Source organism: Pseudozyma flocculosa (genome assembly GCF_000417875.1).
Source record: "Pseudozyma flocculosa PF-1 unplaced genomic scaffold scaffold00014, whole genome shotgun sequence".
NCBI lineage: Eukaryota > Fungi > Basidiomycota > Ustilaginomycetes > Ustilaginales > Ustilaginaceae > Pseudozyma > Pseudozyma flocculosa.
In genome coordinates, this window is record NW_006920882.1 from 640507 (window position 1) to 652964 (window position 12458).

Genomic DNA, 12458 nt, shown 5'->3' on the forward strand with positions numbered 1-12458 from the left:
TCGTCCGTCTGCCGGAGTGAGTGAGTGAGTGTTGGTGAGGTAGGTAGTAGCCTGAGCTAGAGCGCTCTGGCCAGACCGGCCACCAAGGCGGCGTCTAGGCAGGCGGGTCGATGCCCTCCCCCAGATGCGGGGGTCGTGGAGGTGGGAGAGAGGCTGTGGGAGAGCCCAGCCAGCCAGCCAGTGCCAGACAGCCAGCCAGCAGGCCAGCAGGCCAGCAGGCCAGGCCAGGCGAGCGCGCTTTGGCCCCCCCAAAACTTGGCCCGCCAAGCGGGGGCCGTTGGGGGCCCGCACCCCCAACCAATCCCCTCCGCTTCATTCCGGGTTCCTTCTCCTTCTCGTTCGCCATCTACCACCGCCACCCGACCATCGTCATCCTATCCCCCTTGCACCGCCACAGCGCGACCGCATTGCATTGCCACCCTCGGCGTCATGCTGCTCGCTCCACGACGACGACGACGACGACGCCGTCCTCGCCCTCGCCCTCGAACCTGCCACGCCCTTCGCGCGGGCACATCCTAGCTCAATCCACCCCTCGCTTACCCCCCGATCGACCGCAGAGATGATCCAGTGCCACCTCTGCCCGAAGCGATACGCGCGCCACGAGCACCTCAAGCGCCACATCCAGTCGTCCCACGAGTCTTCCAGGCCCGGCGAGGGTCCCCGCTCCTTTGCCTGCGATGTGCCCGGATGCGACAAGGTCTACCGCCGCTCCGACGTACTCGCCCGACACAAGGCCGGTCACAGCCGCCCGCGGCCCGATAGTGACAGCCCAGAGTCGCCTGCAAACAAGCGCCAAAGGCACTCGGACCACCACCCAGCTGCTTCAGGCCCAGACCATCGCAGCAGCAGCATCAGCAGCAGCATCGGCAGCGCTCACGGCCATCCCAGCGATCAACACTCGGGCGCTCCTGAAGCAGGCGGCCAACTTGCCGCCCGCCAGTATCAGGAGGGCGCCGCGAACCACCAAGATACCCCCGCGCATGCCCCCTTTGCACTGCCTTCGACGCCTTCCGAGCCTCTCTTCGTCCACCAACGGCCAAGCCAGGTCGCAATGTCGCCAGGCTACGAGGGCCCGAATGGAGCCAATCCATCGCCGCTGGCCTACCCGCGGCAGCAGCATCCACAGCAGCAGCAGCACCACCACCACCACCAAGCGCTGCAAGCCTCGGTAATCGATGTGGCTGGCCCAGGTCTGCATCGTCCCCAGGGTCAGCCCGTTCCGCTGCAACCAGCAGCGGCCGCGGCCGCCCTGCCGCCGACGTTCACCGACTTTTGCACCGCCGGCTTTGGCCAGCCAGACGTCGCCTCGGCGACCGGCCCGCCCATGTACGACTTTGCAGCCGCATCGACCTCGGCCGGCCCCAGCTTCGGCTGGGACGCGCTCGACTATGGCAACCTCACCGCCCTCGACTGGATCCTCGACGACATCCGCGGCGACGGTGCGGCCAGCGTCGCCGGCGCATCGACCCTTTCGGGTGTCCAGGCGTCCAACTTTGGCGACGACGACGAGGGCGCACCGCCGCTCGACGACTTTGGGCCAACGCCGCCCGCCGGCTTCAACGTCTTCGGACCCACACCCGCCGCGGGCACCGACCCGACCGAGTCGCTCAACCTGCTCAACCTCGCCAACACGGCCATCTCGACCGCCTTGCCTGCATCAGGCGCTGCTGCGACGCCCGCGCCGGGGGCCAATGGCAACGGCGCATCGACGGCCAGGGCTGGCCGCAGCGACGACGAAGAGGGCGAGTGGCCCCAAGAGTACCGACCGATGCGCAGCAAGCCGCCCACGATCGAGATCTCCGACTATCTCCTCGACGTCGAGGTCGAGCCCGAGGCGGCCGAGGGGCGCGGCGCCAAGACGGCCGCGAAACCGGCCCGGACGCGCGGGCCCTACATTCCCTTTGTGCTCATCGACGACGACTCGCCCGAGGGGCCGCCCGGGCGGTCAACGTCCCACGGCATCGCCTCTGCCTCGCCCCTGTCCGCCTCGACCCAGTCGCCCTCGCTGCCGTCCTGGCCAGACGCCGCCGCCCCCTCGGCCACGCTGCTGCCGCCGCCTGGCCGCAGAGTCGACGCGCAGACGCGCCTCAAGCTGCTCGACTACCTCCGCCACGCGTGCCGCCACCCGTGGTCGCTCTACTCGTTTGCCACGGCGCCCGACGGCTTCCTCACGTGCGTCCAGCTCGAGACGCTCGTCTCGCTCTACTTTCGCAAGTTCCACCCGTACCTGCCCATCCTCCACCCGGCGTCGTTTGACTGCTCGACGGCCAGCCCCGTGCTGCTCCTCATCCTCGTCACCGTCGGCCTCGTCTTCTACGCCACCGAGATGCAGGCGCGCGGCGGGCTGCCGGCCAGTGTGGCGCGGCTGCGGAAGCGCACCTCGGTCCTCGCGCCCGCCTTTTCCGAGCTGGCGCGCATCGGCATCATGTCGGCCTTTGAGGCCGACCAGCGCGGCTTCCAGGACGTCGGCATCAACACGGCCTGGGTCATCCAGCAGACGTTTGGCGTCGGCTCGGGCGACAAGCGCCTCTACAAGCTCGCCGAGCGCAACCGCGGCGGCATGGTGACGGCCATCCGCCGCCTCGGCGTGCTCAACATGCCCGACGTCCGCCTCGACTTTGGCGGCGCCGGCGCCGCCCCGCCGCTCGACGACCACCTGCTGGAGCGCTCGTGGCGCGCGTGGATCGAGCGCGAGCGCCGCATCCGCCTCGGCTGGTTCGTCTTCCTCTACGACCAGATGTTTAGCTGCTTCCTCGACATCTCACCCATGCTCCTGTACACCGAGGTCACGTCGCCGTTCCCGTGCGACGAACCCCTCTGGAACGCCGCCACGCCGCACGAGTGGTACCGCCGCATCCTCGGCCGCTCCGAGGGCCAGCGCGCACCCAAGCCGTCGTTTACCGCCTCGCTCGAGCAGCTCCTCGACCCGCGGCGCGGCCGAGCGGCGGCGGCGACGGCGACGGCGACGGCGGCAGCCAGCACCCCTCCCCTCCGCCTCAACCGCCTCGAGGCGTACATCCTCGCCGTCACCTTGTATCGCATCCGGTGGGACTCTAGCAAGCGCTCGGTCCTGTTTGGCAGCGAGGGATTCGCCTTTGCCGACGAGGCACGGTTCGCTGCCAGTCCTGGCGGGCGGACCTGCGACGGCGTCGACACCGATGACGACGACGACGCCGTTGGCAGGCCGCGCGGGTCCAGACGGGCCAGACAGCCGGCTCGGATGGTCACGATCGACGGCGCGGCCTCGAACGCGCTACAGGGCCTGGCCGAGGCGGCGTCGTGGGCCACGCTGTCGCTCACCTCGTCCGGCCTGGCGCGCACGCCGTCGGGCTCGCCCAGCCTGGCGCTCAGCATCGACGTCCAGCTGCTGCGGCTGCTGTCCAAGCTCCACTTTACCGGCTCGCCCGCGTTTTTCGACAAGGTGAGTGCCGTGCCGTGGATGAGCGCCATGGACTAGGCCATCGCAGCGCGCCCCGACGACCTGCCGCTGAACATCTCCATCCCCTCTCCTCCGCTTCTCCCTCTGGCACCGCGCGGCGCCGCCAGCTCAAGGACGCGGCAGGGCGCTCCGGCATGACATCGGCGCGGCGGGCCGAGGCGATCCAGGCGCTCGAGCGGTGGATGGGCGACCCGAACCACCAGGTGGCGATGCGGACGATGCTGCTGACGTCGGCGCAGGTCTACCATCTGATCCGCACCTCGCTCGACGCCAGCGCCACCAAGCCCGACGTGCTGGTGCTGCAGAGCAACGTCTGCACCGTCAGCCTGTTCCACGCCGCGCTCGTCATGTGGGCGTGCTCCAAGTTTGCAACGCCGCCGCCGCAGCCGCAGAACGGCGCGGCCGGCGACGTGGGCGACGGGCCAGCGGCACCTTCCGACGGCGGCCACGATCGTCGCTGCGATAGAGTCGAGCAACGGCAGCCTAGTCGCGAAGATGACGGCGGCGACGGCGATGACGATGACGACGAGGCGATCCGCCTCTACGCGAGCAGGCACGACCTGCCCTGCCTGTCGCCGTCGAGGACACGGGCTCTCGAGGGGATTGGCGTGCTGGATCTCGTGGGATCGGGCAGCAGCAGCGCCGGGCTCTCGCCAGACGACTGGCAGGACCGCAGCGGCCCAGACGAGGGTGGCGCGGGCGATGGCGCTGGCGGTGCCGACGCCATGGGCCATGCCCGCGCCATCGAGGCGTGGGTCCACGGCGCGTACATCTCGTCGGCCGACGGCACACCCCGGCGCTGGGCGGCGGCCCAGTCGCTGGCGGTGCGGGTCCCAGGCATCGGCGAGCTGCTCGGACCGCCGCAGAGCGCCATGTCGAGCCGGCGAGGCAGCATCGCTCCATCCACGGCCGAGGGTCTCTTTGGCCTGTCTTTGTCGTCATCTCCTTCTCCGTCATCGTCAGCAGCGGCCACGGCGGCGGCGGCGGCGGCGGTGGCGGTGGCGGCGAGGGCAGTCGAGAGCGACAGGCTGGTTAAGGCGTCGCGGATCCTGCAGCGGTTTGCGTCGCTGCTGCGCAAACTCGACTGGGGTCTGGCGGCGTCGTTTCGCACGATTCTTCTCCACATGGCCAGGTACGAAGCGAGGACCGGCGCCGCCGCCGGCAGCAGCAGCAGCGGCGGCGGCGGCGGTGGGCGCGGAGCGGCAGGGTGAAGTTCCAAAGGGGAGCAAGGCGTGGCATGCGGAACAAGTGGTGGGTGGCGTCTGTGATATACCCCCCGGTGGTGCAGGACGGCAAAGGCCGTATCGGATGTCGGTGGTCTAGAGGTGGTCGCGTACGAGCCAGTGTGCTGCGATCTCGCCCATTGGTTCGCCGTGGTCTGCCCGGCGAGCGAGCAGGAGAGAGCAGAGGGACGACGGCGATGACGGTGTGAGCCAAATGGACTCTCCTCAATGCCGCCTCCTGGCGTCTCGACGACGCCGACTCGACTCACCGAGACAAAAGGCATGGGGCATGCCGAGTTTGCAGATGGTCGAAGTCGCTCGGGCCTCGACGTCTGCGGCGAGACCGGTATTGGCACGGCTGCGTCGTCGCTGTCCTTGTCCTTGTCCTTGTCGCTGCAGACCGTCGGGGGATCGAGCGTCCTCGCCGCCGCTGTCACTGTCACCATCGCTGTCGCTGTCGCTGTCGCTGTCCGGGACGGTGGTCTCAATGACAATCTCGCCCGTGGGCTTCCTCCTGGCCTTGGCATGCTGCAGCTTGGGCATCGTCGCGCTGGCCGAGCGGTACTCGGACAGCGAGAAGGAGCGGGTGCGCTGCCGTTGCTGGCCTCGTCGTCGTCGTCGTTGCTGCGGCGACGTCAGGGTCGACGACGACGACGACGACGGCGTCGTCGTCAACGGCTGCGGCGACGTCGGCAATGGCGAGGGCGACGAGGGGGGCGACTCCGAGAGCGGGGATGCGACGAGGTTGGTCGAGCTGCGGCCGTTGGAGAGGGCCGGGTTGGTGTGGAGCTCGGTGGGCAGGTGGATGCGTTGCAGGCTCAGCTCCGCTTCCACCTGCGACCGCAGCCAGGCGGGCGCCCAGCCGTCCTCGTCGCCGCGGCTCCAGTAGGTCCGGAGCACCTTGGCCCTCTCGCCCTCGCTGCGCCGCGCGGCGGCAAACGTCGTGACGGCGTGCTTGACGTCGGCCTGGAGGCTCTTGATCGTCTTCATCTCGTCGGCCGCCATGCGGATGGCGTTGCGCACCGCGCCGGGCGTGCGCAGCAGGTCGACGGTCGACGTGACGGCCACCTTGGGCTGCGACGTGAGCAGCCTGACGAGGGGCACGAAGAAGGCCAGGGGGATCAGCGAGAGGAGCAGGAGCGGGAGCGGCAGGAGCAGCGTGTAGAAGAGCGGGTGGAAGAGCGGGCGCAGCCGGCGGCCGTTTGGCGTGTTTGCGATCCAGCTGAGCGTGGGGAAGAGGAGGTGGAGGCCGTCGACGGCGTCCGGGCGCGCCTTGAGGATCTGGGTGCAGATGTAGGCGCCGACCGAGTGGCCGCAGAGGACCAGCTGTGTGTCTCCGCCGTCGTCGCCGTCGCCGTCGTCGTCGCCGCCAGCGTCATCGCCGCTACCAGCCCGGTGCTGCCTGGACGGGTATCGCTTGCGGATGGCATCTACAGCGGCGATCTTGTGTCGGATCTGGTCGTTGAGGGTGGTGCCGTAGCCCCTAGCGGCATCGCGCATGCTCTCCTCGTTGTCGCCCCACACGGGGTGGGAGCCCTTTGGCAGCGGGGCATGGCCGCGGTGCGACACGGCGAGGATCTCGATCCTGGAGCGGAGCGCCGGGTGCTGGTGGATGGTGGACAGGAAGGGGATGTAATACGAGGCGAGGCCCGGGTTGCCCGGCACAAAGAGGAGGAAGATCTTGGGCGCGCCCCGCGAGGTGCACGGCCACCAGAGCGCGTGCGCCCCGGCAAAGGTCGTCGTGAGCGGCGTGCTGAGGTTCGACGAGAAGGAAAACGAGAGCGGCGGCGGCATGTTCGGGCAGGCAGATGGGGGGTCGGGATGGGCAAGCGGCGAGGTCTAGGGGCCGTGGGTGGCGTCGTCGGTGGTGGTGGTGGTGAGGAGGGGGAAGGGGCGGTGCGGCGAGAAGAAACTGCCGGCTGCCTGCCAGCCCAAGAGAGAGGCGAGGCTTGGGAGCCCTGACTGATGCCAGGCGGGCCTCCCGCTCGCCCGCTCGCCCCAGCGCCGGCCAAGCCGAAACAGGCCGAGAGCAAAGTGGGGGTGTGGAGGGCGAGCGGCGAGCGGCGAGCGTGGGAAGCGCGCACGGGCCGCCTCAGCCCTTCGTTGGCCAGCAGAGCGCGAGGGGCGCCACCAGGCGGGGATGCCGCCACCCTGGCCGGGCCTCCGAGGTCCTGACCGCCCGGCAGACACGCGTGCCGACTGCTGCAGAGCGTCATCCGTGGTCGTGGCGAGAGAGATTGGGCCGATGGCTAAAAGTACAGGCTGTGCGAGGAGAGGCGAGTATGCGGGGCCGTGTATGCTCGAGGAAAGAAGCTGCGAGGAGATGGGACCGAGACGGGACGAGACGAGGGCGGAGGGGACGAGTGCGCAACGGGCGGGCGGCTGCCGTTCGAGCTCACGCTTTGGCCTCTTTGCGGCTGCCGCCCTTGAACAGCTTGCCAAACACCGAGTCGCGCTTCGACGACCGGTTGCCGCCGCCGCCGCCGCCGCCGCCGCTGCTGCTGCTGCTGGCGGCGTCGCCGGCCCTCGACGAGGCGCCGCTCAGCACTCGCTGCAGGTGCAGCTTGCTCTGGCCGAGGACCGAGGGCGGCGGCGGCGACGATGACGGCGTGGCATCGACCTCGGCCGTGGTCAGCGATGACGGCGCCGACGTGGCAGGCGTCGACGTCGTCGGCTTGTGCGAAGAGGCCGAGGCGTCTGAATCCACGCTGCCAGCGCGCTCCATCTGGCCGTCCGCCGTCGTCGTGCCCGTCGCAGCATGCGAGCCCGCCGCACGTGTCTCGGTGGCGACAGCTCCCTGCTCGCCCGCGGTGCCAGGAACCGCCTCGACCCCGTCTGCGATGTCGAGAGGAGCGATGTCGACGTCGCTCGGCAGCGCCGCCGACGTCTGCGGCGTCGACTTTTCCCCGATCGGCTCCAGGGAGGACGCGGCGAGGGCGCTCGGCCCTTCGGCGCCTGCACCTGCACCTGCACCCGCATCGCCGCTCGCCTTGGACCCGTCGTCCTTGTTCTCAAACGAGACCGACTTGCGGTGGCCGATGCCGCTCCGCCGCTTGCCCCAGCTGTTGGCGTTGAGCTCTCGTCGATGGTGATCCTGCCGTGCGAAAGCCGCAGTGCGAACGGGCAGGGACCGGTCAGCTGCGTCCCAGCTTGACGTCATCGGCCTGGAGGAACACGGACTGCGGTCACTCACATCGTTGTCGCTACCGCCGCCGCCGCCGCCGCCACCACCACCGCTGCTGCCCAGCCGGCGGAAGAGGCTCTGCGAGAGCGAGTGGATCGAGTCGTCGTCCTCCTCGGTGGCGAGCACGTGCTGCCCGTCGATCGACACCAGCTTCGTCGAGCGCACCGAGCCGTGCGGCGAAGGCAGCGAGACGACGCCGGTAAAGTTGCGGAAGGGATCCGTCTTTTCCACGCCGGGCGTCGGTCCGCGGCTGCTGATCGAGCCAAAGTCCCACGACATGCACTCGCGCGTCGAGATCATCGACGGTTTCCGCCGCCGCTCCTGCCTCTGGGCAAGCGGCGGCAGCCCGGCTGGCTCGGCGTGAGATGAAAGGAGCACGGGTCAGGACGATCAACGACCGGTGCGTGGCGCCTGGGCCTCGATGCAGTCTCGCTGCTCACCGAGGATCGCCGTGATCAGGTACTTGGGTGGCTTCGCCTGCTTGAAGAAGGCGTGCCCGAGAAGCTTGTCCGCGCTCGGTCTGGCGGGAAGATCAGGGCAAAGGCGGGCGAGCAGCGCGTCGTCAGTGTCTCCTCCTGCCACCTCGACGTCGCCTGGCGGGCGAGCTGCCGCTGCATGCCGCCTGCTCACCTCTTGGCCGGGTCCTTTTGCAGGCAGACGCGCACAAAGTCCTCCATCGTCTTGGAGTACTTGTTGGCGTTGCCGTTGCGGTCGAGCTGCGGCGGCTCGTCCTGCATCGTGCGCATCAGCACCTTGACGGGGCTGAGGCGCGAGTTGGGCGCCCGCCCCTGTGCCAGCTCCAGGGCGGTGATGCCAAAGCTCCAGATGTCGGCTGCGTGCGAAGCAAGGGCAGTCGACGCGGGCATCCATGGGCTCGATCAGCGTCCCAGCCCCGGCCCGCGGGTATGCGCAAAAGGCTCGACAGCGCCAGCTGTGGCTGGACGCACCTTTGGTCCCGTAGTGTTTCCGCTCAATGACCTCTGGCGCCATCCAGCACGGCTGTGGCGGGGATCGCAGCGCGAGCGAGCCCAATCGTCAGCACGTGGCTCTGAACCCTGAGCATGCCGCCGCCGCCGCCGCCGCCGCCGCCGCCTGACTCACTGTCCCGACGAAGCTCTTGCGCTTGCCCTCGGTCGAGACCGGGTTCGACGACTTTTCGCTCTCGCCGACAAACACGCCCACGCCAAAGTCACCGAGGAGGACCGTCCCGTCGTCGTCGACGAGCATATTGGCCGCCTTGAGGTCGCTGTCGGCGCGGAGGGTCAGATGGCAGAAGGCAGAATGCGATGCGATGGTCGCAGTTCAGCAAGATGGGCACGCGGGGCTGCCGAATGCGGCCCAGACAGGCTCGACACCGGGCGCCACACCCACCGATGGAGCCAGCCGTTGATGTGGAGGTAGTTGAGGCCCTCGAGCGCCTGCTTGAGGACGGTGGCGATGACGGTCTCGTCGAAGCCCTCTGGGCTGGAAAACTTCATAATGTCGAGCATCGACCCGCTGTTCATGAGGCGGCTGGCGATGTGGAGCTTGGTGCCCTTGACCCAGCAGCCGCGCACGCGTAGGACGTTTGGGTGCTTGGAGAGCGACATGAGCTGCGTCTCGCGGCGGAGCTCCTCGGTATCGCGGCCGTAGGCCTCGAGGTCGATGACTTTGATGGCGCACGCCTTGTCGAGCGGCTTGAAGACGCCCTGGTGCACGACCGACGAGGCGCCAAAGCCGATCGTGTCGCCCATGATGTAGTCGTCGCCGTTGGCGGAGTACATGGGCTGCGAGTGCGGCGGCAGACGCGCGGAGGCAGGAGCAAGAGGGGGGGAGCGAGAGCGAGGCGTCAGCCATCGTGGAAGCCGCGACGTCGAGACGGCTCCGATCACGGTGGCACAAGGAGACCCACCCAGTCGTCGACGACGGAGCCCAGGTGCAGGGCGGCGCGCATCTTTCCGGTCCTAGACGTGTTCCCGTCGCGCTCCCTGTCCCGATCTCTGTCGCGGTCGCGGTCTTTGTTGGTGTTTCTCGGGCCCAGGACGGGCGAGAAGCCCTTGAGCGATCCGGGCGACGACGACATGGTGCCGTGCCGCGGTGTCGCCAGTGGATCGGCTGCCCTTGAAGGGGGCTGCTCCTGGTTCGATCTAATGGGACGGAAGAGCCGGCCGGTGCTAGTTTGGCGAGCGCGAGGTTCTGCTCTGGCCGCCAGAGTACCGGAACGGAGCCTAAGCTTGCTTGGTCGAGCGGGTAGTCGCAGTCGGAGCTGGGCTTGGGCTGGTCGGCGGCGTGCAGGTGAGCCAGGCGGGTAGCGGTCAGCCACAGCACGTAGTAGCCAGCGATGAAACCGAGTCAAGCAGGCAAGGCGTGATTCGCGGTGGTGGTGGTGGTGGTGGTGATGGTGGTGGCAGGCGGAGAGTCCGAGGCCGGTGCTCGAGGAGGCAAGGTAAGTGAAGGCTAGCGGTCGGTCTGGGTCCGCCGGATAAGAGGCCAGGCCTTGCCCTGCGTGCCAGGCCTACCTCTGCGCGCGCCTTGGCCCTCCTAGCCTGCTGGGCCCTTGAAAACGTGGAGGTCGCTTCGTCGGGCTGCGGGCCGACCCGACCAGAGCCAGGCTCACGCACGCCCACGCACGCACGCACCCGCCCTCTGCCTGCCTGCCTGGCCTGCCTGTCTGTCTCCCCCCGCCTGTTCCTCCAGACGAAGATCGCAGAGTCAAGGCATGTGCCTGCCTGACGGTGTCTTTGTTCTCTGCTGGCGACAAGGCCGACACCCACGTCGGCAGATGACATGCTGGTGAAAAGGGGCCAGCGCAGCGCAAGCCTCCAAGCAACTATCGCACACACGTCGGATGCGCCCGCCGCTTCCTCATGCAGCTTCAGGAGCGACCTGCATATCCCTCTGAGCCGAGGCGGCGGCGCCGCTACGCGTGGCGCCCCGACTGGCCGGCCTGGCCGGGGCCTGCCATCGCCTGCTCGCCGGTCCTTGGCAAGAAGGCAGACAGGCTAGGCCGGGCTCAACCTGCCAAGATGGCGCGTCGAGTCCAACACCGCGCGCCCCTCACCTTTGCTCTCGATCAACGAGCTGCCCGCTGCCCCCCAGCGCGCTCTCGAGGGGCGAAGGCGGGGTAATGCAACGCTCGAGGAGGTGGGTGGGTCGGCGCGCTTGTACGTTGCCAGGCTGCGCCCCAGCCCCTCGGGCCTCTCTAGCTGCTGGGCGACGTCCGGCTCCGCTCCGATCCGACGGGCGCCTGCTCCAGGGCGCGCAAGGCAAGCAAGCAAGCAAGGCAGGCGAGTCGTCGAGCGCAGGTATCGGTCAAAGCAGCATCCCGGCAGCACTCGAGGACGACGGGCAAGGCTCAGCCTAGCCTTTCGGCGCGGTGAAAGCCGTCGAGTGTCAATCAACCTCTTTCTACCACCTGACCGGTCGAGGACGTGCATCCAAGTAGGTGGCGTGTGGGCCGGGCCGGGCCCCGCTAGACCTGCTTGCACAGGCTCCTGCCGCTGGCCACCTGCCGGTTGCACAGGTCTACCTGGAGCGGCATCGAGACGAGCGAAGCGACCAGGATGCCCAGGCTGTCGCCAAACTGTCGCGACGGTGCGTCGAGGATGGGAGATGCACAACAGTCAGAACAGCGGCGCGCGCGCAGCAGAGAGCGGCAACGCAATCGTCAGCGACACTTGCTCCTGCTCCCGACAAGACGGTCTTGATCGCAACGCAAGAACCCAGCAGGGGGCCCGTCACTCACGCCGACGCATCCGATGCGGAACTCGTGCTCCTGCGCCCGTCGCGCTGCCTCGTAGGCCGCCTTTGGGTGGTCCGGGTCCGCGGCGTCCTCCTCGTCGTCGTCGTCCCCGTCCGGCAGCCGCACCGACGCGGCGCGCTCCTCGTTGAGGCCGATCGAGTAAAAGACCGAGACGTAGGCGCCGCCGCCCGCCAGGCCCTCGATGCAGATGAGGACGATGACGAGCGGGCTGGCGATGCTGGGCCGGAACCACGCGTGCAGGCTCTCGCTGGCCAGCACGAGCAGCAGCGCCGTCTGCAGTATCGCCGGCAGCCACAGGAAGCGCTTTGGGATGGCCGGCAGCCGCAGGATCGAGACCGACGAGCGCGAGATAAAGACAAACGTCTGGTAGACGAGCTGGTAGAGCGGGTAGTAGTCGCTCAGCTTGCGGATGATGCGCGACAGCAGCGGGTGCTGCGCCCGCGTCGGCAGCGGGTAGATGAGCGTCGGCGCCACGCCCTGGTTGATCGTGTACTCGGAAAAGTAGACGGTCACCAGCGGCAGGATGTAGGGCCACAGCATCGGCCTGAGCAGCTCCATCTTTTCCGCAAAGCTCAGCCGGACCTTGATCGCCCGCGCGCCCTCCTTGCCGTCGTCGGCGGCGGGCGCGAGCAGGATGTGGGCGCCAGTCGCGCTGTCGGCCACCGGCTCGGGCACCACCTCGAGCGACCGCCGGTCCGAAGAGACGAGGCGGCCGTGCTCGTCGACCCTTGGAGCTGCGTCGGCGTCGTCGCCGTCTCCATCGTCATCATCTTCGGGAGCCGCGGCGTCGGCGTCGGCGTCGGCGGACGGCACCGCCGCGTACGCCCCCCGGTCTGCCGACGTCCCTCCGCTGCCACCACCGGCGCCGCC

At 68.9% G+C, this 12458-nt stretch overlaps 4 protein-coding genes across 4 annotated transcripts in view; 1 reads left to right on the forward strand and 3 right to left on the reverse strand.

Annotated features, from left to right (window-relative positions):
• Positions 1-124: 124 nt before the first annotated feature.
• On the forward strand, positions 125-4650 carry PFL1_04467 (uncharacterized protein; the record flags this gene model as incomplete). Its single annotated transcript, XM_007881991.1, has 2 exons — positions 125-3421; positions 3547-4650. 2 exons carry the CDS (start codon positions 125-127, stop codon positions 4648-4650), a joined length of 4401 nt encoding a protein of 1466 aa, XP_007880182.1.
• Positions 4651-4758: 108 nt separating this feature from the next.
• On the reverse strand, positions 4759-6456 carry PFL1_04468 (uncharacterized protein; the record flags this gene model as incomplete). The annotated part of the gene is made up of 2 exons (XM_007881992.1): positions 4759-4817; positions 4932-6456. The coding sequence occupies 2 exons, from the start codon at positions 6454-6456 to the stop codon at positions 4759-4761; spliced, it is 1584 nt and encodes a 527-aa protein (XP_007880183.1).
• A 601-nt stretch (positions 6457-7057) lies between these two features.
• PFL1_04469 (uncharacterized protein) lies at positions 7058-9908 on the reverse strand (the record flags this gene model as incomplete). Its single annotated transcript, XM_007881993.1, has 8 exons — positions 7058-7756; positions 7856-8196; positions 8287-8366; positions 8477-8678; positions 8794-8845; positions 8948-9092; positions 9218-9612; positions 9738-9908. The coding sequence occupies 8 exons, from the start codon at positions 9906-9908 to the stop codon at positions 7058-7060; spliced, it is 2085 nt and encodes a 694-aa protein (XP_007880184.1).
• A 1389-nt stretch (positions 9909-11297) lies between these two features.
• Positions 11298-12458, reverse strand: part of PFL1_04470 (uncharacterized protein) — a gene marked incomplete at both ends in the record, with an annotated part of 2277 nt that continues 1116 nt past the window's right edge. The window contains 3 exons of the mRNA XM_007881994.1: positions 11298-11408; positions 11571-12358; positions 12412-12421. Coding sequence (XP_007880185.1) covers positions 11298-11408; positions 11571-12358; positions 12412-12421 — 909 coding nt within the window. The remainder of the gene's footprint in view (positions 11409-11570; positions 12359-12411; positions 12422-12458) is intronic.